General features: G+C 58.5%; 1 protein-coding gene and 1 non-coding gene across 2 annotated transcripts in view; both read left to right on the top strand.

The window, feature by feature from the left end:
* Positions 1–2517: 2517 nt before the first annotated feature.
* Positions 2518–2589, top strand: TRNAC-GCA (transfer RNA cysteine (anticodon GCA)). Its single transcript has one exon. It is a non-coding gene; the product is annotated as a tRNA-Cys (tRNA).
* A 1028-nt stretch (positions 2590–3617) lies between these two features.
* The window catches only part of PLXDC1 (plexin domain containing 1), a 28777-nt gene continuing 5558 nt past the window's right edge, over positions 3618–26836 (top strand). Inside the window, exons 1-12 of the mRNA XM_053965527.1 lie at positions 3618–3753; positions 4995–5119; positions 7494–7637; positions 9301–9370; positions 10218–10340; positions 11309–11427; positions 11556–11655; positions 14340–14435; positions 16957–17038; positions 19820–19877; positions 22265–22400; positions 25841–25876. Coding sequence (XP_053821502.1) covers positions 3699–3753; positions 4995–5119; positions 7494–7637; positions 9301–9370; positions 10218–10340; positions 11309–11427; positions 11556–11655; positions 14340–14435; positions 16957–17038; positions 19820–19877; positions 22265–22400; positions 25841–25876 — 1144 coding nt within the window. The 5' untranslated portion in view covers positions 3618–3698. The remainder of the gene's footprint in view (positions 3754–4994; positions 5120–7493; positions 7638–9300; positions 9371–10217; positions 10341–11308; positions 11428–11555; positions 11656–14339; positions 14436–16956; positions 17039–19819; positions 19878–22264; positions 22401–25840; positions 25877–26836) is intronic.

Genomic DNA, 26836 nt, shown 5'->3' on the forward strand with positions numbered 1-26836 from the left:
ATGATGATTTTGGGTGCAGTTTGGGGTGCCCTGTGTGCCCCCATAGCTCAAAATGATGATTTCGGGTGCAGTTTGGGGTGCCCTGTGTGTCCCCACAGCTCGGAATGATTTGGGGTGCAGTTTGGGGTGCCCTGTGTGCCCCCATGACCCAAAATGATGATTTTTGGGTGCGGTTTGTGGCGCCCTGTGCTCCCCCATAGCTCAGGGAGACGGTCGGTGCAGCTTGGGGTGCCCTGTGTGCCCCCACAGCTCGGGGTAGGGTGGGGACAGTTTTGGGGACACCGCTGGGACAGTTTTGGGTCGTTCCCAGGTCCCAGCAGCACGGGGGGGGGGGGGGGGGTGGGGGGGCTGTGGCACCACTCCGGGGGGGGCTCGACCCCAAAGGCAGCGAGGAGGGGACGGGAGCCGGGAATGGGGTGCCCTGGGGGGGTCTCCCGGGATGTGGAAGCCCCCCTTCCCGAGGTTTTCCCCCACCCTGGCCGCACATCCCGGGCCATTCCCGCTGCCTCCGTGCCTCAGTTTCCCCCGGCTGTGAAGCGGGGGGAACAGGCACAGTGGGGTGACCCCAAACTTTTCTCCCGCTGCTCCGGGGACTGCCCAGCGCCCGGGAGGAGCCGCCAGGATCCGGCACCCCCCGCCCCCCGTGTTTGCCCCGCGGCTTTGGGAGCAAATATTGACCCCGCTCCGGGGCACCGTCACGGCCGCTGGCCCCATCCGTCCCCCGCTGCGCGCGGGCCCAGCGCGACACCTCCGGATAATCCCCCCCAGCGCCACGGGGGTCCCGGACGGCGGCTCTGCACCCCCAAACCGCCCGTCTGGCAGTTTGGGGGGGGTCCCACGCACCCCCCAACTCCTGTGGGGGCCGCACAGCCCGGAGCTGCCCCGTGGGTTTTGGGGGGTTTTGGGGGGTTTTTGGGGGTTTTGGGGGTTTTGGGGGGTTTTTGGGGGGCTAGGGGGGTCGTGTCCCCCCACGGGCACTCGGGGGGAGCGTGAGGGGCGCGTTCCGGGGGGCTGGAGCCTCTGCCCGCCCCCGGCCGGGGGGGACACCGGGGGTGGGGCAGGGGGATGGGGGTGAGTGTGGGGGTGTCCCTGAGTGTGGGGGTGTCCCCGAGTGGGGTGGGGGTGTCCGTGAGTGGGGGGCACAGCCCAGAGCCCCCCCCCACCACCCCGCAGCCCAGAACGGGGTCACCCCAGGGCTGCCCACAGTGGGGACCCCAAACCTCGCTGGTGCCCCAAGTCGGCCCCCAGACCCCAAAAACCCTCCGTGAGTTTTTGGTGGGGTGTCCCCGGGGGATGTCCGTGGGTGTGGGGTGCTCGGATGTGGGGGGGTCGTCTCTGTAGGTGGGGGGTATCCGTGGGTGGGAGGGGGTTCTGCGAATGGGGGTGTCCGCGTTTGTGGGGTATCTGTGGGGGGGTGTCAGGGATTGGGGGGTGTCAGAGATTGGGGGGTGTCCGTCTTCGCGGGGCGGGGGCTTCTTTGGGGCAGGTGTCCGTGGGAGGGGTGCATCCGTGTTTTGGGGGTGTCCGTGGGTGCGGTGTGCTCGTATTTTGGGGGTGTCTTGGATTGGGGGTGCCCGTGACTGAGGGTGTCCGTGACTGAGGGGTGCCCGTGGTTCGGGGGTGCCCGTGGGTGCGGGGTGTCCATGACTGAGGGGTGCCCGTGTTTTGGGGGTGACTTGGATTGGGGGTGCCCGTGTTTTGGGGTGTCCGTGACTGAGGGGTGCCCGTGTTTTGGGGGTGTCCATGACTGAGGGGTGTCCGTGTTTTGTGGGTGTCCGTGTTTTGGGGTGTCCGTGACTGAGGGGTGCCCGTGTTTTGGGGTGTCCGTGACGGAGGGGTGCCCGTGTTTTGTGGGTGCCCGTGTTTTGGGGTGTCCGTGACTGAGGGGTGCCCGTGTTTTGGGGTGCCCGTGTTTTGGGGTGTCCGTGACTGAGGGGTGCCCGTGTTTTGGGGTGTCCATGACTGAGGGGTGCCCGTGGTTCGGGGGTGTCCGTGGTTGCGGGGTGTCCGTGACTGAGGGGTGCCCGTGTTTTGGGGGTGTCCATGACTGAGGGGTGCCCGTGTTTTGGGGGTGTCCGTGACTAAGGGGTGCCCGTGTTTTGGGGGTGTCCATGACTGAGGGGTGCCCGTGTTTTGTGGGTGCCCGTGTTTTGGGGTGTCCGTGACTGAGGGGTGCCCGTGTTTTGTGGGTGCCCGTGGTTCGGGGGTGTCCGTGACTGAGGGGTGCCCGTGTTTTGTGGGTGCCCGTGTTTTGGGGTGTCCGTGACTGAGGGGTGCCCGTGTTTTGTGGGTGCCCGTGTTTTGGGGTGTCCGTGACTGAGGGGTGCCCGTGTTTTGGGGGTGCCCGTGTTTTGGGGTGTCCGTGACTGAGGGGTGCCCGTGTTTTGTGGGTGCCCGTGTTTTGGGGTGTCCGTGACTGAGGGGTGTCCGTGTTTTGGGGTGTCCCTGGCCCCAGGTGTGTCCGGCCCGGTGTCCCGGTGCCGGTGCTATTGGCGGCGGCGGGCTGCGCTCCGCAGCGGGGGTATAGCTCAGTGGTAGAGCATTTGACTGCAGATCAAGAGGTCCCCGGTTCAAATCCGGGTGCCCCCTTGTTTTCCTCACCTTTTTGGGGGGGGTCCCCACTCCGTTTTTCTCACCCCTTCTATTTGCCCCCCACCACCCCAGCAGCGAGGGGAGGCCGCGTCCCGCCCCCCACGGCTCCCCCACCCTCGCGTGGTCGCGCTGGGGTCCCCGCTTTATTTTGGAGAAGAAGGACGGCTGGGGATCCCCAAAGGATCTCGGCGATCCCCAAAAATGTCGCTGTCCCCCGTTTGTTTCCTCAGCTCGGAGCAGCCGCGGGACCCCCACGTTGTCCCCGCGCCCCCCGGCTTTACCCGCGGGATATGGGGCAGGGATGGGGGGGGTCAGCATCGCTCTCCGGGCCCCGGCACATTTCTGGGGAGGGGGTCTGACCCCTCCTCCTGCCCTGGCACGCAGGGCTGAGGGGCTGGGGTGCGGCCGGAGCCCCCCAAAACGCTGCCCAAATGGTGGGGTGGGCAGCAGCGGGTTTGGCTGAACGCGGGAGCTGCAGGGTGGGGCTGCTCCCGGGGCTCTGCGGTGCCAGCGGGACCCCCACCCTGTGCCCCCCACTCTGTGCCCCCCACCCTGTGCCCCCCCAAGACCCCAGTACCCGCTGTTCCTTCCCAGAGGGAAACTTAAGGTCTGGGGAAGGGCCCGAACCCTCCGGCTCGGGGGGCCGCGCACCCACGCGGGGCCGGTGGGCTCAGCCCAGAGCCCCCCCCCCGCCACCCCACAGCCCAGAGCGGGGTCGCGCCGGGGCTGCCCGCAGTGGGGACAGCCTGGAGCACCCCAAACCTCGCCGGTGTCTCAAGTCGAACCCCAAAATCTCGGGGCGGGGGAGGGGTGAGCACACGGAGGTGTCGCTCCGGGGTGGGGGGCGCCGGCCCAGCTCGGGGACGGACGAACATTCCCGAACCCCCTGGGCGCACGGGGGTCCTGCTGCCGGCCCCGGCTCCATCCCACCCCATCCCATCCCATCCCTTCCCTTTCCCATCCCATCCCAACCCTCCCCAGTTCCATCCCCACCCCCGGGCCCGCCCCTGGCCCCGCCCGGCTCCGGCTCCGGCTCCGGCTCCGCTCGGTGCGCGGCTCCGGGGGTCCCGGCCCATGGCGGGGCGCTGAGCCCCCCGACCCCCACCATGCTCTGGGGGGGCCTCCTCCTGCTCTGCCTGCTCCGCGGGGCGCTGGGCGCAGGTAGGGGGGGGCAAGGGGGCGGCGGGCGAGCTCCGGGGGGGCCGCCGGGACTGGGGGTGCAGGGGGGGTCCCGGCCGTGCCCTGGGGGTCTGTCCGGGGGTCTGTGTGCCCCCCCCCCTCTGCTGTGCTTTGGGGGTGTCTCCGTGCCCCCCGAGCCCGCAGGTGCGTGTCCCGCTCCCCACCCCGTGCTCCCCCCTGCCCCAGGGTGCCCGGACCCCCCAATCTGTGCTGGGCAGCGCTGGGACGGGGGTGGGGGGCTGTATCCCCCCTGCTGGGGGGTCCTCACACAGGATTCCCCCCATCCGTGGCGCCCCATGGCCGGGCTGGCGCTGTCCTGGCTGAGGCTGAGATTTTGGGGAGCCTTTTGGGGGGGGGGTTGTCTCTGCTCTCTGGGACACCCCACACCTGCCCGCACTGCCAGGGCTGGGCCCCGCTGTGCCCCCCAGGGATGGCGAGTGTGACCCCCAGGCACAGAGCCCTTCTCTCAGCCCTGCTCCCCCCTGCCTCAGTTTCCCCTCCCGGAGACCTGGGAACAGAACCCAGCCCCGGCATAGCCTCATTGGGCAGCAAATTAGCAACGGTGGGACCCCGCTGCCACGGGCGGGGGGAGCAGCCCGCGGCCCCCCCCCGGGGCTGTGCTGTGTCCCCACTTGGGGACAGACGTCCCGGCTGTGTCCCTGCCCGTGGGCGAGCGCGTGCCGTCCCCGCCGCCTCCGCCCGCGCCGCGCTGCCAGAAACCTCCCGATCCTCCGCAGATCTGGTCCCAAATGGCTTTCTTATCCTCCCCCCCCCACTCCCCAGCCGTGTTTCCGGCCTCCGCTGCCTCCACGGGGCTGGAGAGATGCGTGGAGGGGGGCGAGGGACGCGGTTTTTTGGATCCTTGGGACCTGCCCTGACACCCGGACCCCATCCCAGCCCGGCGTGCTTGGGGACATCGAGGGCACGGCCGCGCTGGTGCCACACTGGTGTCGCTTCCCCCTCGCCGGGGTCGCGCTGGTGCGTGCGGGGGCTGCCACTGCCGTTTGTGGCCGTTGTCCCCAGCTGTCCTCCCCTGGCCGGGGTCGCTGTCACCTGTCCCTGCACCTGCGGCCACCCCGGACCCTTCCCCGCCTCTCCATCGCTGCAGCGACGCTGTTTGTGGGGGCTGAGACCCCTCAGACTCGTGTCACAGCGCCAGAAGCATTGCTGAGGGACACCACTGACCCCAGGGCTGCCGCTGAGCCCTCCCTGTGTGCCCCCAGGACGCCCCCCCGGGAGCGAGGGACGGAGAGCTCCGGACGCGGCCGAGGGGACCCGCATCAGCCAGGACCTGGGGGGCGGCAGCCTGGCCATCGACACCCTGCCGGCCAGCGAGACCCGCGTCGTGGTGAGTCCCCCCGAGCCCGACCCCCGCCGGGACCCGCACCCCGACCCCCGCCGGCATCCGTGCCCCGACCCCCGACCCGATCCGACCCCCGACCCTCGCCGGGATCCGTGCCCCGATCTCCGCCCGGATACGACCCCCGACCCTCGCCGGGATCCGTGCCCCGACCCCCGCCCGGACCCGCACCCCGACCCCCACCGGGATCTGTGCCCCGAGCCCCGCCCGGACCCGCTCCGGACCCGCTCCCGCCGCCAGATCTATTCCCAGTTTGGCTCCGGTTCCGCTGTGGGGCTGGATCCCACATCCCAGAGGGGATAATTTCATCCCCGAGGATAATTACAGCCCCGAGGTCGCCCCAGCCCTGCCCGCTGGACATGCCGGGGTGCTTCGCTGTGCGGGTGACACGCGGGGACAACGGTGCCGAGGGGGGGCCTCTGTTCACCTCTGTGGCACCTTGTGGGACACCTCCCTCGGCTCTCCCGGCAGGGCTGTGCCTAATTAGCCGGCCTCAATTAGCTCCCGGTTATTTGTGGCGGGGCCGCGGGAGTTCCCCCGCGCTCTCGGCGTGGGGGATGTGCGGCCGCGGGGGTTTTTGGAGGACGGTGACTTGTCCCGCTGCTTTTGGTGGCCCACAGGGGACAAAGTGGCTGCTTCCACTCTGCTCCAGCTCATCCTTCGGGGATGGAGAGGAACCAGGAGAAGTCCCGATGTGGAAGTGTTTAAAAATACCCCAAAGCGGCCCAAAACCGCCGCTGGGGAGCCACAGGGAGGGCGTGGTGGGGCTTGCGGCTCCCGGGAGGGACAGGCAGCAATTTCCTGTGACATTTTTGGGATCTGCCCCGGGATTGGGGCCACGGGCAAGGTCACAGGTGCATCTCACCCTGTCCCACCTGCGGGAGGTGGGATCCCACCTCGGGAGGTGCCAGTGCAGGGCCTGGGGTGTCCCTCAGCAGGTCCCTGACCATGCTGTGACAGAGCTGGCACCCGGGCAGTGCCACCAAAAACAGGGGGGTCTTGGGGTGCTGCTGGCAGCTCGGGAGGGGCACTTGGGGCAATGTGGGAAATGAATTCGTTGGGAACTCTTTAAGGTGGGTAGAAAGTTCACACCGTGTGTATCTGCATGTAAACACTGAGGTTAGAAACGTTGATTTAGAAATGTTACGGAATGAGACAGATGTTGTTAAGCGTAATGGCGTGAATGACAACATCTGCATTGCCTCACCCTTCACATGAGGCTAAAAACAGAAGAGAAGTTTTAAAAACGCCTCTCAATTACCCCATCCCTGGGTCCCAGAAGAGCTTCATCCAACGGGGTCTCTCTCTGGGTGACAACAGAGCGGGAGCTGCTCCCTCCCAGAGCCCGGCTCCAATCCCCGCTCCCGGGGGGGGTCACCCCGGAGCACACCCCGACCCCTGCCCCCCCATCCCACCCCCACCCCGCCCTCCCCGGCTGCTCGGGCCAAGGTTCCTCATTTCCTCTGGCCCTGCGTGCTTGGCTCGGAGTGGCCACTCCAGCTGTGCCCCGGCTCTGAGCGGGGCTGGTCCTCGCCGGGGGCTCGGTGAGTCACGGCTCTGCTCAGCCCGGCCTCTGCCCGGAGCATCCCGCGGGATTCCCTGCACCTTCCCCAGCTGCTCAGCGTCCTCCCCCGCTGGATCTGCCAGCCTTTTCCACGCTGGATTATTCCTGGGCTCTTCCTGGATTTATCCCGGATTTTTCCCTGATTTTCCCTTGATTTATCCCGGATTCTTCCTGGGTTTTCCCTGGATTTATCCCGCATTTATCCTGGGTTTTCTCTGGATTTATCCCGGATTTATCCCAGATTTTTCCCTTGATTTATCCTGGATTCTTCCTGGGTTCTCCCTGGATTTATCCTGGATTTTCCTTGGATTTATCCCGGATTTATCCCAGATTTTTCCCTTGATTTATCCCAGATTGTTCCTGGGTTCTTCCTGGATTTATCTTAGATTTTCCCTGGATTTATCCCGGATTTTTCCCTGATTTTCCCTTGATTTATCCCGGATTCCTCCTGGGTTTTTCCTGGATTTATCCCGGATTTTTTCCTGATTTTCCCTTGATTTATCCCAGATTTTCCCTGGATTTATCCCGGATTTTCCCTGGGTTTATCCCGGATTTTCCCCTGGTTTTCCCTAGATTTATCCTGGATTTTCCCTTGATTTATCCCGGATTTTCCCTGGGTTTATCCCGGATTTTCCCCTGATTTTCCCTTGATTTATCCCGGATTTTCCCTGGGTTTATCCCGGATTTCCCCCTGATTTTCCCTGGGTTTATCCCTGCTGTGTGCTGGCGCTGCTGGGCGCGCTCCCATCCCCGCGGCTCGCACCACGTTCCCTGTCCCCGTGTCCCCTGTGGCTGCAGGAGGACAACCACAGCTACTACGTGTCGCGGACCTACGGCCCGGGGGACGCGCGGCGCGGGGCGCTCTGGGTGGACATGGCAGCGGCCAACGGGAGCCACGTGAAGGTCCACGGGATCCTCTCCAACACGCACCGGCAGGCCTCGGTGAGCCCCGGCCCGTCCCCGTGTCCCCGTGTCCCCGTGTCCCCGTGTCCCTGTATCCCTGTGTCCCCGTGTCCCTGTGTCCCTGTGTCCCCGTGTCCCTGTGTCCCCGTGTCCCCGTGTCCCCGTGTCCCCGTGTCCCTGTGTCCCCGTGTCCCTATGTCCCTGTGTCCCCGTGTCCCCGTGTCCCCGTGTCCCTGTGTCCCCGTGTCCCCGTGTCCCTGTGTCCCCGTGTCCCTGTGTCCCCGTGTCCCCGTGTCCCCGTGTCCCCGTGTCCCTGTATCCCTGTGTCCCCGTGTCCCTGTGTCCCTGTGTCCCCGTGTCCCTGTGTCCCCGTGTCCCCGTGTCCCCGTGTCCCTGTGTCCCCGTGTCCCTGTGTCCCTGTGTCCTGTGTCCCTGTGTCCCTGTGTCCCTGTGTCCCTGTGTCCCCGTGTCCCCGTGTCCCTGTGTCCCTGTGTCCCCGTGTCCCCGTGTCCCTGTGTCCCTGTGTCCCCGTGTCCCCGTGTCCCCGTGTCCCCGTGTCCCTGTATCCCTGTGTCCCCGTGTCCCTGTGTCCCTGTGTCCCCGTGTCCCTGTGTCCCCGTGTCCCTGTGTCCCCGTGTCCCCGTGTCCCCGTGTCCCCGTGTCCCCGTATCCCTGTGTCCCCGTGTCCCTGTGTCCCTGTGTCCCCGTGTCCCTGTGTCCCCGTGTCCCCGTGTCCCTGTGTCCCCGTGTCCCCGTGTCCCTGTGTCCCTGTGTCCTGTGTCCCTGTGTCCCTGTGTCCCTGTGTCCCTGTGTCCCCGTGTCCCCGTGTCCCTGTGTCCCTGTGTCCTGTGTCCCCGTGTCCCCGTGTCCCTGTGTCCCCGTGTCCCCGTGTCCCCGTGTCCCCGTGTCCCTGTGTCCCTATGTCCCTGTGTCCCCGTGTCCCTGTGTCCCCGTGTCCCTGTGTCCCTGTGTCCCCGTGTCCCTGTGTCCCTGTGTCCCCGTGTCCCCGTGTCCCCGTGTCCCTGTGTCCCTGTGTCCTGTGTCCCTGTGTCCCTGTGTCCCCGTGTCCCTGTGTCCCTGTGTCCCCGTGTCCCCGTGTCCCCGTGTCCCCGTGTCCCTGTGTCCCTGTGTCCTGTGTCCCCGTGTCCCCGTGTCCCTGTGTCCCCGTGTCCCCGTGTCCCCGTGTCCCCGTGTCCCTGTGTCCCTATGTCCCTGTGTCCCCGTGTCCCTGTGTCCCCGTGTCCCTGTGTCCCTGTGTCCCCGTGTCCCCGTGTCCCCGTGTCCCCGTGTCCCTGTGTCCCTGTGTCCTGTGTCCCTGTGTCCCTGTGTCCCCGTGTCCCTGTGTCCCTGTGTCCCCGTGTCCCTGTGTCCCTGTGTCCCTGTGTCCCTGTGTCCCTGTGTCCCCGTGTCCCCGTGTCCCCGTGTCCCCGTGTCCCTGTGTCCCTATGTCCCTGTGTCCCCGTGTCCCTGTGTCCCCGTGTCCCCGTGTCCCTGTGTCCCCGTGTCCCCGTGTCCCCGTGTCCCCATGCCCGGCAGCGGGGTCCCTGTGACAGGCTTGGGAAGCGTTCGTGGCCTCCTGCTCGTTCCAGGGATGAAGGAACCTGCAGGATCCCCCTTCCCATCCCTCTTCCATCCCCCCCCCACATTCCCAGTGTTGTCCCCAGGGCTGAGCCTGACTCTCGCCCTCCTCTCCACCCCACAGAGGATTGTCCTGTCCTTTGACTTCCCCTTCTACGGCCACCTCCTGCGGCAGGTCACCATCGCCACCGGCGGTGAGCGGGGACCGGGACACGGGGTGGGATCCATGGGATGGGATGGGATCCATGGGATGGGATCCATGGGATGAGATGGGATCCATAGGATAGAATGGGATCCATGAGTAGGAATGGGATGGGTTCCATGGGATGTGGATGGGATCCATAGGGTGGGATGAGATCCATGGGATGGGATCCTTGGGATGGGATCCATGGAATCCATAGGATAGAATGGGATCCATGAGTAGGAATGGGATGGGTTCCATGGGATGTGGATGGGATCCATAGGGTGGGATGAGATCCATGGGATGGGATCCATGGGATCCATAGGATAGAATGGGATCCATGAGATGGAATGGGATGGGTTCCATGGGATGGGATGGGATCCATGGGATGGGACGGGATGGCATCCATGGGATGGGATCCATGGGATGGGATGGGAGGGGATGGGATGGGATTGATGGGATTGATGGGATCCATGGGATGGGATCCATGGGTTCCATGGGATGGACAGGTTGGGATGGGACAGGATGGGACGGAATGGACAGGATGGGATGCGATGCCCACGGTGGGGCCTGGACACGGCTCTGGTGCTGGCTCTACCCTCAGCCCACATCCCTGAGCCCCAGGGAGCTCAGAGAACGGGGTCCAGCCCTTCCAACCGCCTCCCTGCACCCCAAATCTCCTCAGGGAGAAGGAGCTGCTGCTCCCTCTGCTCCTGCAGGGACCGGGGGGACACGGGGGGGGGGGGGTCAGAGAGGAAATCCAGAGGGGTAAAAATGGGATGGGTGAGGTGGCGTGGGGTGGAGGAGACCGGAAGAAGGAGGAGGAGGAGGAGGGCGAGCTTCATCCTCCGCCCGCTCAGGTTTTATCTTCACGGGGGACGTCATCCACCGCATGCTGACGGCCACGCAGTACATCGCCCCCCTCATGGCCAACTTCAACCCCAGCTACTCTCAGAACTCCACCGTGCAGTACCTGGACAACGGTGAGGGCAGCCCCCCCTGCTCCTTCCTCGGCCGGGCGGGCTCAGCTGGCCAGCATGGGATGGGATGGGATGGGATGGGATGGGATGGGATGGGATGGGATCCATGGGACAGGATGGGATGGACTGGAATGGGATGGATGGGATGGACAGGATGGGATCCATGGGATGGAATGGATGGGATGGGTTAGGGTTGGGATGGGTTAGGGTTGGGATGGGTTAGGGTTGGGATGGGATGGACGGGATGGGATCCATGGGATGGGATGGACGGGATGGGTTAGGGTTGGGATCAGGTGGTATGGGATGGGACAGGATGGGATGGACTGGAATGGACAGGATGGGATGGATGGGATGGGTTAGGGTTGGGATGGGTTAGGGTTGGGATGGGATGGACGGGATGGGATCCATGGGATGGGATGGACAGGATGGGTTAGGGTTGGGATGGGATGGGATCGGATCCATGGGACAGGATGGGATGGGATGGACGGGATGGGATCCATGGGATGGGATGGACGGGATGAGTTAGGGTTGGGATCAGATGGGATCAGATCCATGGGACAGGATGGGATGGGATGGACAGGATGGGATGCTTCTATTTCAACTTCTAAATTCTTATAGACTCTTTAAAGACTTTTAAAAACTCTTTATAACTCTCTGTAACTTTTAAACTCTTTACAGACTCTTCACCATCTTACCCAACACAGTTCCTTACTTACAGCTACAGAAATATAACTTTATTATTTTTCTGCCTAACATACTTTATTTTTACATCAATCTGAGTTCCTCCTAAGGCTGCAGATCAAACTCTTTGGAGTCCATGGAAGTTTCCATCTTTCTATTTCCTGCAGTCGGGGATGTTTTGCTCCGCTCCCAGCGGATGCTGGAGGTTGGGGGGTGAGATGGAGCCTCCCGGGCAGGAGAGGACGGAGCAGGGGCAGAGGGAAGGACTGAGCTGCTCTGGTCACCCCCAGGGACGGTGTTTGTGGTGCAGTGGGACAAGGTTTATCTGCAGGGCAAGGAGGACATGGGCAGCTTCACCTTCCAGGCCGCCCTGCACAGCAGCGGGAGGATCGTCTTCGGCTACAAGGAGGTGAGGGAGGGTCCCTGGAGGGTCCCTGTGGGGCTGGGAGGGGGTTGGACATTCCTGGGGCTGGGGCAGGGCTGGGATGTGTCCCACCCTCTGTCCCACCCTCTGTCCCACCCTCTGTCCCCGGGCAGATCCCGGTGCCCGTCCTGCAGATCAGTGCCAGCCAGCACCCCGTGAAGGCCGGGCTCTCCGACGCCTTCATGGTCCTCAACCCTTCTCCCGACGTGCCTGGTGAGTCCCCGGGGAGCTGATCCCACAGGGAGAGGGGCGGGATCCTCGTCCTGGGGGATTTCGGCGTGGGAGGATGCCCTGCTTGGATTTCCAGCGAGTGTGAGGAGGGCTGTGGGGTTTGCCTGCCCCTCACGTTCCCTGTGACCCTTTTTGGGATCCCCTTTTGGGATCTCTTTTTGGGATCTCTTTTTGGGATCCCCTTTTGGGATCTCTTTTTGGGATGCATCTCCCCATGGCCAAAACCACCCCTCGGCCTCGTGCTCTGGCTGGAACTTTGCCCAGTCCAGAACCTCCATGAGCTTTTCCCTGATTGCCAGCTGATGAGGAAGAGAAGGGAAATCCAATCCTTTTTTGACTCCAAAGGATGGAATGCAGATGGACAAGAGGCTCGGGGGGTGCAGGCTGCCCCATTCCCATAGAGATGGGAGATTTGGGGGGGGGGTCTGCAGCTGCCCCAGGGCGTGTCAGGGCTCTGCCCCCGTGTCAGCAGGATGGGGGGATGCTCTCATCCGTGTCCTCACACTTATTCCCCGTGTGCCCTGAGCTGCAGGGCTCCCCCAAAAAGTCCCTCCCAGCCTCTGCAGTCACGCGGAGCCCAGCCCCGCTCCTCCCTGTTATTTCGGAGCCATCTGGCCCTGGTTTTTTTCCCCCGCTCCCCGCGGTTTGTGTCAGAGCCCGGCCGGGCTGGGCGCTCCCTCCCCTCCCCTCCAGCCCCGCCGCTGCTCCTCGGGCCGTTCCCTCGGTCCCCGCGGAGCTCCCGAGCCCTGCCCGGGCTGGGAGGGGAGAGGAGAGGCAGGGATGGGCCGGGGGGAGCCGGGCGGGGTGGAGAAGCAGGGGTGGGAGGGATGGAGAGCAGCGGAGGATGCTCGTGCTGCTCATCCTCGCGTTGCAGTGCTCGGGTGTCCCGCGGTGACAAACGCGATGCCAGAGGAGCATCTGGGCTGTGGCACCACCCTGGCCCCAGGGAGAAGCGGGAACTGCCCGAGTGGGGTGGGGCAGGAGGAGATTTTTGGGGGGAAGCAGCTGCAGGAGCCCTGGGAGCTCCGGGTGGTGCCTTGAGAAGGCTGAGCTAGAACTGGGGCCAGGCAGAGTTAGAGAATAAAGCAGGGATTTATTAAAAGGATCTCCTCCATGGAGGGACTGGCCAGGCAGAGTTAGAGAATCAATTTATTAAAAGGATCTCCTCCATGGAGAGATTGGCCTGGCAGGGTTAGAGAATCAATTTATTAAAAGGATCTCCTCCATGGAGAGATTGGCCAGGCAGAGTTAGAGAATCAAATTTATTAAAAGGATCTCCTCCATTGGCCAGGCAGAGTTAGAGAACAAAGCAGGGATTCATTAAAAGGATCTCCTCAGTGGATCCACCTTGGGCAGCACCAGAGCCCAGCCAGGGCTGCACCCAAGATGAACCAAAATGGTCACAAAAATGGACCCAAAATGGTCACAAAATGAACCCAAAATGAACCAAAATGGTCACAAATTGCACGAATGCTCACAAGGTCTGTCACTTTGATCAGTTCTGCTCCATTTGCACATTGGAGTTAATTGTCCAATTCCAGCTTTAGCCCATGAAGTCCCATCCTTGTTTTTCTCTCTCCAGCCCACGCTGTTTGTGCTCCTGGGCTGGGATTTGGATCATTTCTCCTTGGTCCCCAGCTAGAGAAGGAATTGTTTTGTCTCCCTGCTCTGTGAACAGAGCTCACCATCCCATAATATGCAAACCCAGACCCACACACTGAAGCAGCACAGAACGTGAAAATTAGGAAAACGAAAACCTGAGGCATCAGGCCGTGAGTCAGAGCCCGCTGATGTTTGTTTGGAGCTGTTTGGGAGCGGCTCAGGGCTGGAGCCCGGCTCCCCCCGCAGCCTCGGGCTGGACATGGGGCAGGGCCGGGCGAGCCCCGAGCCCCTCCTGTGCCCTGGCACCTCCCAGCCTGTTGGACTGAGGTTTTTTTCTGCCCCAGAGATGGGATAACAGAGAGGAATTTAAAAGCTTTTATTCCGTTTTCAGTCTCATGTGAAGGCTGAGACGATACAGATGTTACAATTCACGCCATCACAATCAGAAGCCAGCTATTTCCTAATTACAACACACTACAAGCTTTTTTTTGGCTTTTCAGCTTTTGCCACGCCATGTTTTAAATGCCTTAAAGCCAATCATCTAAGTCAGCATTTCTTATCTCAAGGCTTGTACACAGATACTCATTAAAAAAAACCAAAACAAAACAACCACAATCATTTGTAGGTGAGAATTCTGCTAGAGAAAGGCTGCTGAAATTAAAGCCAAGCATAATTAAAGTTATACCAGCCCAGAATGATGCTGCAGTCTAAACTGCTTCCCTGAAGAAGGAGGCTGACCCCAAACCTCCCAGTTTGGGGTCACGGATTCGGAGCAGCCTGGCCCAGATTGCCTGGGACCAAACGCTGCTCCCAGCTGACAGTCCTGCACTGATCCACCTGCAAGGAAAACCTGGGAGTGCTCAGTTTTCTCCTTCACGCCTGACACAAACCCCAGCCCGTCGGCCCTTGTTGAGAATTTCCTACAAATCCATTTCCCAGCCCTGCCCTCGCCCTGCAGCCCCCGCACCCTGTGCCTTTCAGGGCCCCCCCAGAGCCCAGCCCAGCCCTGGCCGGGGGGGTTAAGCCTGCTTTAAGCCCGGTTTAAAGGCCAGGCTCTGTTGCAGAGTCGCGGCGCCGGACGATCTACGAGTACCACCGCGTGGAGCTGGACACCAGCAGGATCAGCAGCCTGTCGGCCGTGGAGTTCACCCCGCTGCCCAGTGAGTGCCAGGGCCCCCTTGGCACCCCACATTGCACCCACCAACCGCAGCAGCCTCTGAATTCCAGCCCGAGGGGGCAGCCAAGGCAGGGCCAGGGCTGCTGGGGGGGTGACACCGCCCATCTCCTGCTCCTTGGGGCCTGTGGAGGGAGGGGGTGCTGGCAGCAGGGAGCAGCTCGGCCCACCCTGGGGTCCCCAGGGAGGAGCTGACCCTGTCCTGGGGTCCCCAGGGAGGAGCTCGGCCCATCCTGGGGTCCCTGGGGAACAGCTCACCCCATCCTGGGGTCTCCAGCCTGTCCTGGGGTCCCCAGAGAGCAGCTCACCCCATCCTGGGGTCCCCATGGAGGAGCTGACCCTGTCCTGGGGTCCCCAGGGAGGAGCTCAGCCCATCCTGGGGTCCCTGGGGAACAGCTCACCCCATCCTGGGGTCCCCAGGGAGGAGCTGACCCTGCCCTGGGGTCCCTGGGGAGCAACTCACCCCATCCTGGGGTCCTCAGCTCAGCCTGTCCTGGGGTCTCCAGCCTGTCCTGGGATCCCCAGAGAGCAGCTCACCCCACCCTGGGGTCTCCAGCCCATCCTGGGGTCCCTGGGGAGCAACTCACCCCATCCTGGGGTCCCCAGAGAGAAGCTCACCCCATCCTGGGGTCCTCAGCTCAGCCCATCCTGGGGTCCCCAGAGAGAAGCTCACCCCATCCTGGGGTCCTCAGCTCAGCCCATCCTGGGGTCCCCAGAGAGAAGCTCACCCCATCCTGGGGTCTCCAGCCTGTTCTGGGGTCCCCGGGGTCCCCAGCTCAGCCCATCCTGGGGTCTCCAGCCTGTCCTGGGGTCCCCAAGCTGCCACTGAGCCTCTGCCACACCCAGCCCTGCCTGGATGGATCCAGGATGAGCTCGGGATCAGCCTGAGCCAAGGGAAATCCCAACCCCCCCGCGTTTGCCAGCCCAGCTCAGGAAGAGCTGATCGAGGAGGGATCTGCAGGAAATTCCCCTTCCCTCTGCTCAGAGTGCCCAGAAGGGGACAAGGACGGCCCTGGGGACACAGGTGCCACGGTCCCAAGCTGTGCCCTGAGCTCTCCTTGCTCCCCCTGTTCCCCCCTCCCTGCACTGACAGCTCTTCCCACCTGAAATCCCTTTTTTTTTTTTTTTTTTGCTTTTCCATCACTCCCCGAGCAGCAGCTGATGCTGCTGGACACCAGTTCACTTCAGGTCTGTCTCCAAGACATTCCCAACGCCTCCACACCCGGCTGAGATTTCTGGAAGGTGCCTCAGGCGGGTTTTTAGTGCCTGGATCCAAGGGCAGGCGGGCAGAGCCGCCGTAAATCCGGGCTGAGAGGAAATCTGCACTAAACGCTCTCCCCGGGGTGTTGGATGACAATTTTAGCAGCAGCAGCAGCAGCTTACTGCAAGCAGAACATAAATAACCATTCTGTAAAATCTCGATTTTTTTTCCCTGCTGGAGGTTTGGCTTTTTCCCAGCAGCTCAGGGAGTCTGCAGAGGAGCTACGGAGAACCTGGCCCTGATGTTTCTTCTGGGGGTTCATTTTTTAGCCTTTCTTTTGGGTCAGAAGGGAGGGATTTGGGCTCTGCCCCTTGCTGAAGTGACCTGAGGTTGTTCCCTGCCTTTGGGAGATCTCAGGATGGGAGAGGAGATGAGGAGTGGAGGCCACTGGAGAGCGTGGGCTGGTAGCCCAGGTGTGGGGCAGGGAATACCTGGGCTGGGGGAGCAGTTCCAGGTGTCCCAGGAGGGATGGGGATGCTGCAGCCCTCGAGCAGGACCTGACCCTGTGATTGCATCCCCAGGAATGTCACAGCACCTGGGACAGGACCCACTCTGGGCTCTGCCATTCCAGGCCTGGTTAAAACTCCTCCTTTCCCTGAATTTTTTTGGCATCCAAGCCCTTCCTGGCCACCTTTCCTAGACCAAAAGTGCCCCGTGAGCAGCGGAGTTCCTGTCCCCTTAGAGTGGACACAGCCCTGGGGGGGCTCAGCTCCTTCCCCAGCAGGAACAACCAAAAACGGCAAAAATTCCCAGCTGAGTTTTACTGCCAGGTGGGAAGAAGGAGCTGGGAAGGAGCTGCTCCCTTCACTTCCCGGGCCAGGGAGGTTGGCTGGGGCACTCAGGGCTCGCTGCTGCCCGAGCTGCAGCTCCCCACAGCTCCCTGTGCCCTGCAGGCGTTGCCATCCTGCAGGACCAGGAGTTCCAAATTCCACAGGCTCCACGCGTCCACAGAGGGCTGATGACATTCTTCATTAAGAAACCCTTCATTTTATACCCTTAGTTCACTACGGGTGGACCTAATTGGCCTTCTAATTAAAACACCATCACCACTGGCCAGTTAGGAAACCACCCTTTGGTAAGCAAACCTCCATGACCCCAGGTGCAGCAAGAATTGTTTCTCATCCCTTTTCTCTGATTTTTCTCGCAGCCTTTCCCAGAACAGGGCTTGGGAGGGTTGTGTTCCTCTCCGTGGGCACAGAGCTGCTGCCACAACCTGCCTGGAGCCTCTCTCCTGTCTCTTTTGCAGCCTGCCTGCAGCACCGGAGCTGCGAAACGTGCGTGGGCTCGGAGCTGACCTTCAACTGCAGCTGGTGCCACGTCCTGCAGAGGTACCTGCCACGAGTCTCCTTCCCCTGGGGCTGGCCAGGGCGGCTCTTTCCGCCCGCGTTCCTGCCTTTTTAAAAATTATTTCCCATTTTTTCGTTGTTTTTTGGCGTGCTGAGGCCCCACAGCCACGGCTGAGCCGTGACCTGATCTCCAATTCCAAGCCACTCCAAGGCTGCGTTTCCTGGGGGATTTTTGGTCCTGGAACAAGCTGGGACCTGAGGCAGGACTCAGATTTTTGCCAGTGAGCTTAAAAACGGGGGGAAACCTGTCCTGACCCGGGCTGGGATCAGTGGAAATGCAGGGCAGTGAGGCTGGAAGGGCTCCAGGGGAAGGACAGCGGGGAGGTGACAGCGCTGGGGACGCTCCTCCGTGTGGGACAGGCCCTGCTCCTCAGGGATGGGGCCAGCAAAGGCGTGGGGACGGGGGGGAATTTGCTGATTTTTTTCTTTTTTTTGGGGGGGGGAGGTGAATGGAGGACGTGGCGCTGTCCCTGCTCTCAGGGTTTTACAGAACAGGAGGTTTAATGAGATCGAGCTGCCGGCTTTATTGAGAGCTGGTGGCAGGGGAGGGGACCCAGTGACACAGATCCTGTGCCGTGGAAACCCCGCTCACCTGGGGGCACCTCCCACCCCCTGAGCCACCCCAAGGCAGCTCGGAGTCCCTGTGACACCCCCGAGCCAGGCTGGTGGCCTTTGGCAGTGGCTCCGTGGCGAGGGGACATCCTCATCCTGCCCAGCCCAGCCTGGCTCTGGTTTGGGCTGAGCCCCGTGCAAACCCTTCCTTGTGCTGCCTGTTCCCAATCCAGGGCCTTGGCAAAGTGGGGTTTTTCTCAATCCTGGGACGGTTTGGGTCGGAAAGAGCCCTCAGAGCCCCTCCAGTGCCACCCCTGTGGCCCCAGGGTCACCTCCCAGTGCCCCAGCCTGGCCTGGGACACCCCCAGGGGCAGCCACAGCTGCTCTGGGAATTCCAGCCCAGCCCCTCCCCACCCTCCTGAACCCTTTTTCACCCTCCAAAGCCCAGCTGCTCTTGCTGATGTTCACCTTGGCCGCCAGCCCCGCGTCCCTGGGGACAGCTCAGCTTCCAGGTGGGAATTCCAGCTGGCAGGAGCGTGCTGGGAATGCAGAGCTGGAGCAGGAGGGCCCCTCTCATCGCTGCCTTCCAGCCAGGCTGGTCCTGCAGAGCCAAATGATCCTTCCCAAAGAGCTCCAGGCTCGGGGCTGACATCCCAACCTCATGATTCCAACCCCGAGTCCTCCCAGCTCTCCCCCCTCGATAATAAAATCTGTATTTTTTTGCCTCTCCTGAGCCCATAATTGTGACGGGAACTGGACTTTAAGCAGAGATCTCAGAAGTTCCCTTGTGGTTTCTCCTTTCCCTGGTGGGTGGATCGGTGTTTGCAGGAATTGTTTGGGGTTTGGGTCCTCCCCGAGCCTTTCCAAAGGTCGGAGCTCTGCTCCAGTCCCTGCTCCTGCAGGGAATTCTCGGGCTGGCCTTTGCCTGATGTCATCTGCAGCTCCTGCAGTGTTCTTCCTGTGCAGATGTTGCTGGAAGGAGCCCAGCGAAGCTCGTGGGCCTCGTGGCCTTGCCCTGGCACCGAGTCCTGGGAGTGGAAACTCAAACTCAGCCCGGGCCTCTCCTCATTTCCCCTCTCCTTTTCCCCTCATTCCCCCTCTTTTCCCCCTGATTTTCCCCCTCCTTTTCTCCAGATTTTCCCCTCTCCTTTTCCCCTCATTTCCCCTCTCCTTTTCCCCTGATTTTCCCTCTTTTCCCCCTGATTTTCCCCTCTCCTTTTCTCCCGATTTCCCCTCTCCTTTTCTCCCGATTTCCCCTCTCCTTTTCCCCTCATTTCCCCTCTCCTTTTCCCCTCATTTCCCCTCTCCTTTTCCCCTGATTTTCCCCTCTCCTTTTCCCCTGATTTTCCCCTGATTTTCCCCTCTCCTTTTCCCCTCATTTCCCCTCTCCTTTTCCCTTGCAGAAGTGCTCTTGACCCTTTTCCTCCTGTGGGAAGGGGAATATTTGTGTTTTCCAGCACAGCTGTGTGGAAACCCCACAGCCCTGGATCAAACCTTGGGTCTCACCTTTCCCGTTTGTCCAAGAATTCCCACCCAGGGCAGGATTTGGGATTTCTGGGACCTGTGGAACCGCAGACATTCCCACCCTCCTTACCTGCTGCTGGATTTTGTGTTTTTTTGTTTTTTTTTTTTTTGACTCAGAGATGGGGTAACTGAGAGGAGTTTTAAAAACTTTTATTCCATTTTCAGTCTCATGTGAAGGATGAGACAATACAGATGTTACAATTCACGCCACCACAATCAGAAGGCAACTATTTCCTAATTACAACACACAATATTCTATTTTAATTACAATATAAGCATTACTAATTACAATATAAGCATTTTTTGGCCTATCATTTTTAGGCACACCATGCTGTAAATGCCTTAAAGATAATAATCTAAAATTACCCCTCGTGGGTCCTACTACAATGCAACTTCTATTATATATATTTTTATATTTTATTTACATCTATATTATATTTTATTACACAAAATAGTTGTATTCCTCCAAAGTCCCAGTCTTAGTTGCAAGGCCACTTTTTGAAACTTGTTTCTAATTTCATTTTTCTCTCAGCAATGTCAGTCCTATTCCATTTCTGAGTCAGCATTTCCTTATCTTAAATTTTGCATATCGACACACGCTCCGTGAACCTTCTGTGGAGTTTTAATCCCTTCCTATGAATCCATTTCCCACAGCCTGGCCCTGGATAATCCTGATTTTCCCCACAGGTGCTCCAGCGGCTTCGATCGGTACCGGGAGGAGTGGCTGAGCTACGGCTGCGGCCAGGTGAGCTGGAGAGTCCCAGTCCCAATCCCAATCCCAATCCCAGTCCCAGTTCCAGTCCCAGTCCCAGTCCCAATCCCAATCCCAATCCCAGTCCCAGTCCCAGTCCCAGTCCCAGTCCCAATCCCAGTCCCAGTCCCAGTTCCAGTCCCAGTCCCAGTCCCAATCCCAGTCCCAATCCCAGTCCCAGTCCCAATCCCAGTCCCAGTCCCAGTCCCAGTCCCAGTTCCAGTCCCAATCCCAGTCCCAGTCCCAATCCCAGTTCCAGTCCCAGTCCCAATCCCAGTCCCAGTTCCAGTCCCAGTCCCAATCCCAGTCCCAGTCCCAATCCCAGTCCCAGTCCCAGTCCCAATCCCAGTCCCAATCCCAGTCCCAGTCCCAATCCCAGTCCCAGTCCCAATCCCAGTCCCAGTCCCAATCCCAGTTCCAGTCCCAGTCCCAATCCCAGTCCCAGTTCCAGTCCCAGTCCCAGTTCCAGTCCCAGTCCCAGTCCCAGTCCCAATCCCAGTCCCAGTCCCAGTCCCAGTCCCAGTTCCAGTCCCAGTCCCAATCCCAGTCCCAGTCCCAGTCCCAGTCCCAGTCCCAATCCCAGTCCCAGTCCCAATCCCAGTCCCAGTCCCAATCCCAGTCCCAGTCCCAGTCCCAATCCCAGTCCCAATCCCAGTTCCAGTCCCAGTCCCAGTCCCAGTCCCAGTCCCAATCCCAGTCCCAGTCCCAGTCCCAGTCCCAGTCCCAATCCCAGTCCCAGTCCCAATCCCAGTCCCAGTCCCAGTCCCAGTCCCAGTCCCAATCCCAGTCCCAGTCCCAATCCCAGTCCCAATCCCAGTCCCAATCCCAGTTCCAGTCCCAGTCCCAATCCCAGTTCCAGTCCCAGTCCCAATCCCAGTCCCAATCCCAGTCCCAATCCCAGTTCCAGTCCCAGTCCCAATCCCAGTTCCAGTCCCAGTCCCAGTCCCAGTCCCAATCCCAGTCCCAATCCCAGTCCCAATCCCAGTTCCAGTCCCAGTCCCAATCCCAGTTCCAGTCCCAGTCCCAATCCCAGTCCCAATCCCAGTCCCAGTCCCAATCCCAGTCCCAATCCCAGTCCCAGTCCCAATCCCAGTCCCAATCCCAGTCCCAGTCCCAATCCCAGTCCCAATCCCTCCCTGAGGGCAGGGAATGGGGCTGAGCCACAGGAAATCCATGGCCCAGCTCAAAAAATGGATGTGTGACCCACACATCTGTGTTCTGAATAGACTGAGCATCCCTTGGGATTTCCCTTTAGGTATCCCTTGGGATTTCCTTTTATTCCCTTTAGATTTCCCTTGGGATTTCCCTTTGTTCCCTTGGGATTTCCATTTAGATTTCCCTTTAGATTTCCCTTTAGATTTCCCTTTCGATTTCCCTTGGGATGTCCATTTGTTCCCTTTAGCTTTGCCTTGGCATTTCCCATTGTTCCCTTGGGATTTCCCTTTAGATACCCCTTCATTCCCTTTGGATACCCATTTAAACATCCCTTTATTCCCTTCAGATAACCCTTGGGAAATCCCTTTATTCCCTTGGGAAATCCCTTTATTCCTTTTCGATATCCCTTTATTCCCTTCAGATACAGCTGTAGCTGGTTCTTTATTCCCCTTAAATATCCCTTTATTCCTTTACATCCCTTGATTCCCTGGAGATATCCCTTGGTTCCCTTTGGATACCCTTCACCTCTCCTTTTTTTCCCATCTTTTCTCATTTTTTCCCGTTATCCCCTGTATTCCCATTTCCCCCCATTATTCCCATTTCCCTGTTTATTCCCTTCTTTCCCATTTCCCCCCGTTTCCCCCTTTATTCCCACTATTCCCTTTATTCCTACCCTTGTGAGGTCACCAGACCCACGTGGGGTCACCCCGAGGTGCACGAAGGATTTGTCCCAGGATTTGTCCCTTGCCCTGCTGAAATTCTTCCCAAATTTTCCTCCTCACTTCTGGACCTCCTCCCCCGCTTCCCCTCCAGTGTTTGAACCCGCAGAGCCCTCCTGGAATTCCTGCTGGGGGAAAACAGCTCCAAACTGTCCTTTTAACCCCAACCCTCCTCCTTTTAACCCCAACCCTCCTCCTTTTAACCCCAACTCTCCTCCTTTTAACCCAAACTCTCCTCCTTTTAACCCAAACCCTCCTCCTTTTAACCCCAACTCTCCTTTTAACCCCAACTCTCCTCCTTTTAACCCAAACTCTCCTCCTTTTAACCCAAACCCTCTTCCTTTTAACCCCAACTCTCCTCCTTTTAACCCCAACTCTCCTCCTTTTAACCCCAACTCTCCTTTTAAGCCCAACTCTCCTTTTAACCCCAACTCTCCTTTTAACCCCAACTCTCCTTTTAACCCAAACTCTCCTCCTTTTCCCCCAACCCTCCTTTTCCCTCCCCAGTCGGATGAAAGCACCTGTGAGGATTTGGCGGAGGGCGGTCACTACTCGGCGTCCCCGGGCAGCTCCGTGTCACCGCAGCCCGGCCGTGTCACCTCCCCCACGGCCTCGCTCTTCCTCGACAGCCTCACCACCGAAGGTGGGTGCCCGGCAGGTGACCCCGGCCCTGGGGGTTGGTCCTGGACAGGTGACACCTCACCCCTGAGCCGTGGACAGGTGATCCCTGAGCCCTGGACAGGTGACCCTGCACCCCTGAGCCCTGGACAGGTGACCCTGCACCCCTGAGCCCTGGACAGGTGATCCCTGAGCCCTGGACAGGTGACACCTCACCCCTGAGCCCTGGACAGGTGATCCCTGATCGTGGGACAGGTGACCCTACACCCCTGATCCCCAGACAGGTGACCCTGCACCCCTGAGCCCCGGACAGGTGACCCTGCACCCCTGAGCCCCAGACAGGTGACCCTACACCCCTGAGCCCCAGACAGGTGACCCTGCACCCCTGAGCCCTGGACGGGTGACCCCCCCCAGCCCTGAAGATGATCCTTGGGAAGGTGATCCCCCATCCCTGATCCTGTGACAGGTGATCTCCAGCCCTGATCCCGATCCCCAGGTGATCTCCCATCCCTGATCCCGATCCCTGCACAGGTGATCCTCCCAGCCTGGATCCCAATCCCCAGACAAGTGATCCCCATCCCTGATCCTGATCCCCAGGTGATCCCCATCCCTGATCCCTGGACAGGTGACCCCACGCCCCTGATCCCAATCCCTGGACAGGTGATCCCCATCCCTGATCCCTGATCCCAGTCCCTGGACAGGTCTTTCACCTCCTCAAAAAGCAAATCCAAATCCAAGCGAACACCAGTACCGGAGGGGTTTTGGAGCAGAATCCTGGAATGGTTTGGGTGGGAAGGGACCTTAAATCCCCTCCAGTCCCACGGGCAGGGACACCTCCCACCATCCCGGGGTGCTCCAAACCCCTCCAGCCTGGCCTGGGACCCTTCCAGGGATGGATCAGCCACAGCTGCTCTGGGAATTCCATCCCAGCCCCTCCCGACCCTCACAGGCAGGAATTCCTTCCCAAAATCCCCTCCCGAGTCCATTTCTCCACCTGCAATCCCTGGGTCTGTGAGGTTCTGGAATCCCAGAAGGATTTGGGTTGGAAGGGACCTCACAGCTCATCCCATGCCAGGGGCAGGGACACCTCCCACCATCCCAGGGCGCTCCAAAGCCCGTCCTGGGGGAGGGATGAGAACAGGAGATGATGGGAAGGGTGAGGAAGGGCAGCCAAGAGGTGACACCGGGGCCAGTGAGGCACGGTGGGAAGAGTTTTGGGGTTTTTCCAGCTTTTTTTTACCCATTTGTGAAGGTCAGCGAGCAACCAAGAAGGGGTCAATCCCAGAGAGAGGGGGTTGAGGTTTCCCTGGGCTCGGATTTCACTGGTGCCAGGAGTCTCAGCCTGGAATTCCCGCGGTGATCGCTCTTTTCTTGGGATTGCTGCTCCTTCCAGCTCCACAAAAAAAAAAAAACACACCGATTTTCCCTGGAGACCCAAAGCTCCATAATCCCATTAACGCGGGGCCGGCTCCGCCGATCCTGGCGCAGGTAGTGCCGCAATTTGGCTGCTTAATTGTCCCTAACGCAAAGTGCTAATTAGGATCAATAGAAAGGAGCGTTGGTAATTGTCCTTCAGCGCCGGGAAGGAGCTGGATGGGGGAGCGAGCTCCTGCCTGGCAGGGCTGGCTTTGAAAGGAGCAATTAAAGGCAGAGGGAGGGTTGGAACTCCGCCACGAGATTGTTTTCCAGCCGACCACTGGTTCTTGGAAAAAAGGAGCGAGAGGCTCCGTGTGACGCAGGGCATGAAGTTAATTTGGGATCTTGGACGGGAACAAAGGGCAGCTGCAGGGGGAGAGTGGAGAACAGCCGAGGAGCAGCTCCACCAAAGAGGGGGCCTGGCCCTCAGTGTCCTCCCCACCCGCTCAGATCCCTGGATCCGTGTCCTTCCCACCAGCCCAGATCCTGGATCCGTGTCCTTCCCACCAGCCCAGATCCTGGATGTGTGTCCTGTCCAACCAGCCCAGATCCCTGGATCCGTGTCCTTCCCACCAGCCCAGATCCCTGGATCCGTGTCCTGTCCACCAGCCCAGATCCTGGATGTGTGTCCTGTCCAACCAGCCAGTCCAGTTCTATGGATCCACATCCTCTCCAGCCAGCCCAGATCCTGGATCCGTGTCCTTCCCACCAGCCCAGATCCTGGATCCGTGTCCTTCCCACTATCCCAGATCCTGGATCCGTGTCCTTCCCACCCACTCAGATCCTGGATCCCTGTCCTTCCCACTATCCCAGATCCCTGGATCCGTGTCCTCCCCAGCCTTTCCAGTGCCCTGCTTCTGCTCCTGGAGCTCTGGGGCACAGCCAAGCCCTGGGAATTCTGGATCAGGATTTAGAATCCAAGCCAAGCCCAGGGAATTCTGGATGAGGATTTCACCCTGGTGAGGCCGATCACGTGGAGCCTGTTGAGGGACCAAGCCTTGTCTGGTAGATCCTGGCCCTTCCAGAGTGAGCCGAGGAATGGGAGTGGATTTTGAGCGTCCCGTGGGTTTATTTGGGATGCAGATTCCACAGGCTGAAGGAGGACACCCAGTGATGGATCAGAGCCCCCACGGGGAGCCGGGGGCGACCCTTCCCGGGGATATTTGTGCTCCAGGTGCCACCTCAGTGCAGGAACCCCACTCCCCGCTCAGTCCCTGGCCTTTTCCAGGTGCTTCCCTTTCCCCCAGAGATTGAAAACTGCCCGGAGATCCCATCCTGGGGGGAGCAGTGGGGTGGGAAATGTCGCCACTGGACACGAGGTAAGCGCACACACGCCTGGCAAGTTCAAAGGCCAAGAAAAGAGAGCGTTTTCTTGGAGCATCTGGTATTCATAGAATTCCAAAAAGTGGCCGTGGATTGGAGGGTGGAATTGCCACCTCTCCAGCCACACTGCTCAAACCAACAGTCCATCAATTCCCTCCTGCAAAGAAGGATGCAAAACAATCATTATTGACATGAACAGCGCGGGAGAAGCTCCAGTAGAAATATTAAACATTATCAGAAGGCTGAAGAAGTTTTATGAGAACTTTAAAACTTCCAAAAGAACTATAAAGCAAAAACGTAACACTTTTAAAAATCAGGGCAACGGGGGAAAACACGAGGCTATGGACGCTGTCGAGCAGGACGGGAACAGAGAACTCCAGATCAGAAGGCAAAGAAAATGAGCTCTGATTTATTTCAAATATACCACTCTATACATAGAGAACATCGAGAAGATGAATTTCATTGGTCTTAGAGTGAAAACTTAGAGTAAAAACTTCGTGTAAAAAAAACTTAGAGTAAAAAAATAAGTGAATGACGCACAGAGGCAGAGCATATCTATAAACAACGTGAACAACAAGGTAGATTAGAGAATTCTTTATGTTCTTTCCCAACTGCTTCCCAGGCTCTCGCCTGGTTAGAAAACTTCTCTTCCTCTCTGACTGAGGATATTCCAGCTGTCCCTGAGAGCTCCTGATTTCCCCGTTTTGCTGTGTTTTCTCCTTTCAGATGACACCAAACTCAACCGGCTGGCAGGAGGAGAGGGTAAGGCCAGACCTCGGCCCCGCTCGCGCAATTCCCGCCTGGGAAACCTGGGAGCGCTCTGGGCTGTCCCGAGGAGGGATTTTAATCGCTTCGGTTCTGTCATTTGATTATCTTGGTGTTATCTCAGTCTGTTGTGGTGCTTTATTGTTTCAAGAGTTGGTTTTTTATGGTTTGGTTGCTTGGTTTTGTTGAATTATTGTTGATTTATGTCGGGTTTTATTATTAATTTATTATATTATATTATATTATATTATATTATATATATTATATTATATTATATTATATTATATTATATTATATTATATTATATTATATTATATATTATATTATATTATATTATATTATATTATATTATATTATATTATTATATTACTATATTACATTATATTACATTACATTACATTACATTACAAGTATAATATAATATATTAAAAGTATAATATAATATAATATAATATAATATAATATAATATAATATAATATAATATATATATATAATATAATATAATATAATATAATATAATATAATATAAAAAAAGTATAATATAATAAAAGTATAATATAAGATATCATATTATACTTTTATTATATTATACTTTTATTATATCATATTATATTATAGTATACTTTTATTATTTTATATCATACTTTTATTACACTTTTATTATTTTATATTATTTTATACTTTCATTATTTTATACTTTTATTATATTATAAATTCATTATATTATAATTTCATTATACTTTTATTATATTATATTTTACTTTTATTATATTATACTTTTATTACATTATACTTCTATTATAGGATATGATATGATATGATATCACATTATATTTTTATTATTTTATTATATTTTATAGTTTGAATTGTTTCTATTGTTTGAATTTTTTATTTTTATGGTTTGGTTGCTTGGTTTTGTTAAATTATTATTGATTTATGTGGTTTTTTATTATTAG

The sequence above is a fragment of the Vidua chalybeata genome, chromosome 26 (assembly GCF_026979565.1).
Source record: "Vidua chalybeata isolate OUT-0048 chromosome 26, bVidCha1 merged haplotype, whole genome shotgun sequence".
Lineage (NCBI taxonomy): Eukaryota > Metazoa > Chordata > Aves > Passeriformes > Viduidae > Vidua > Vidua chalybeata.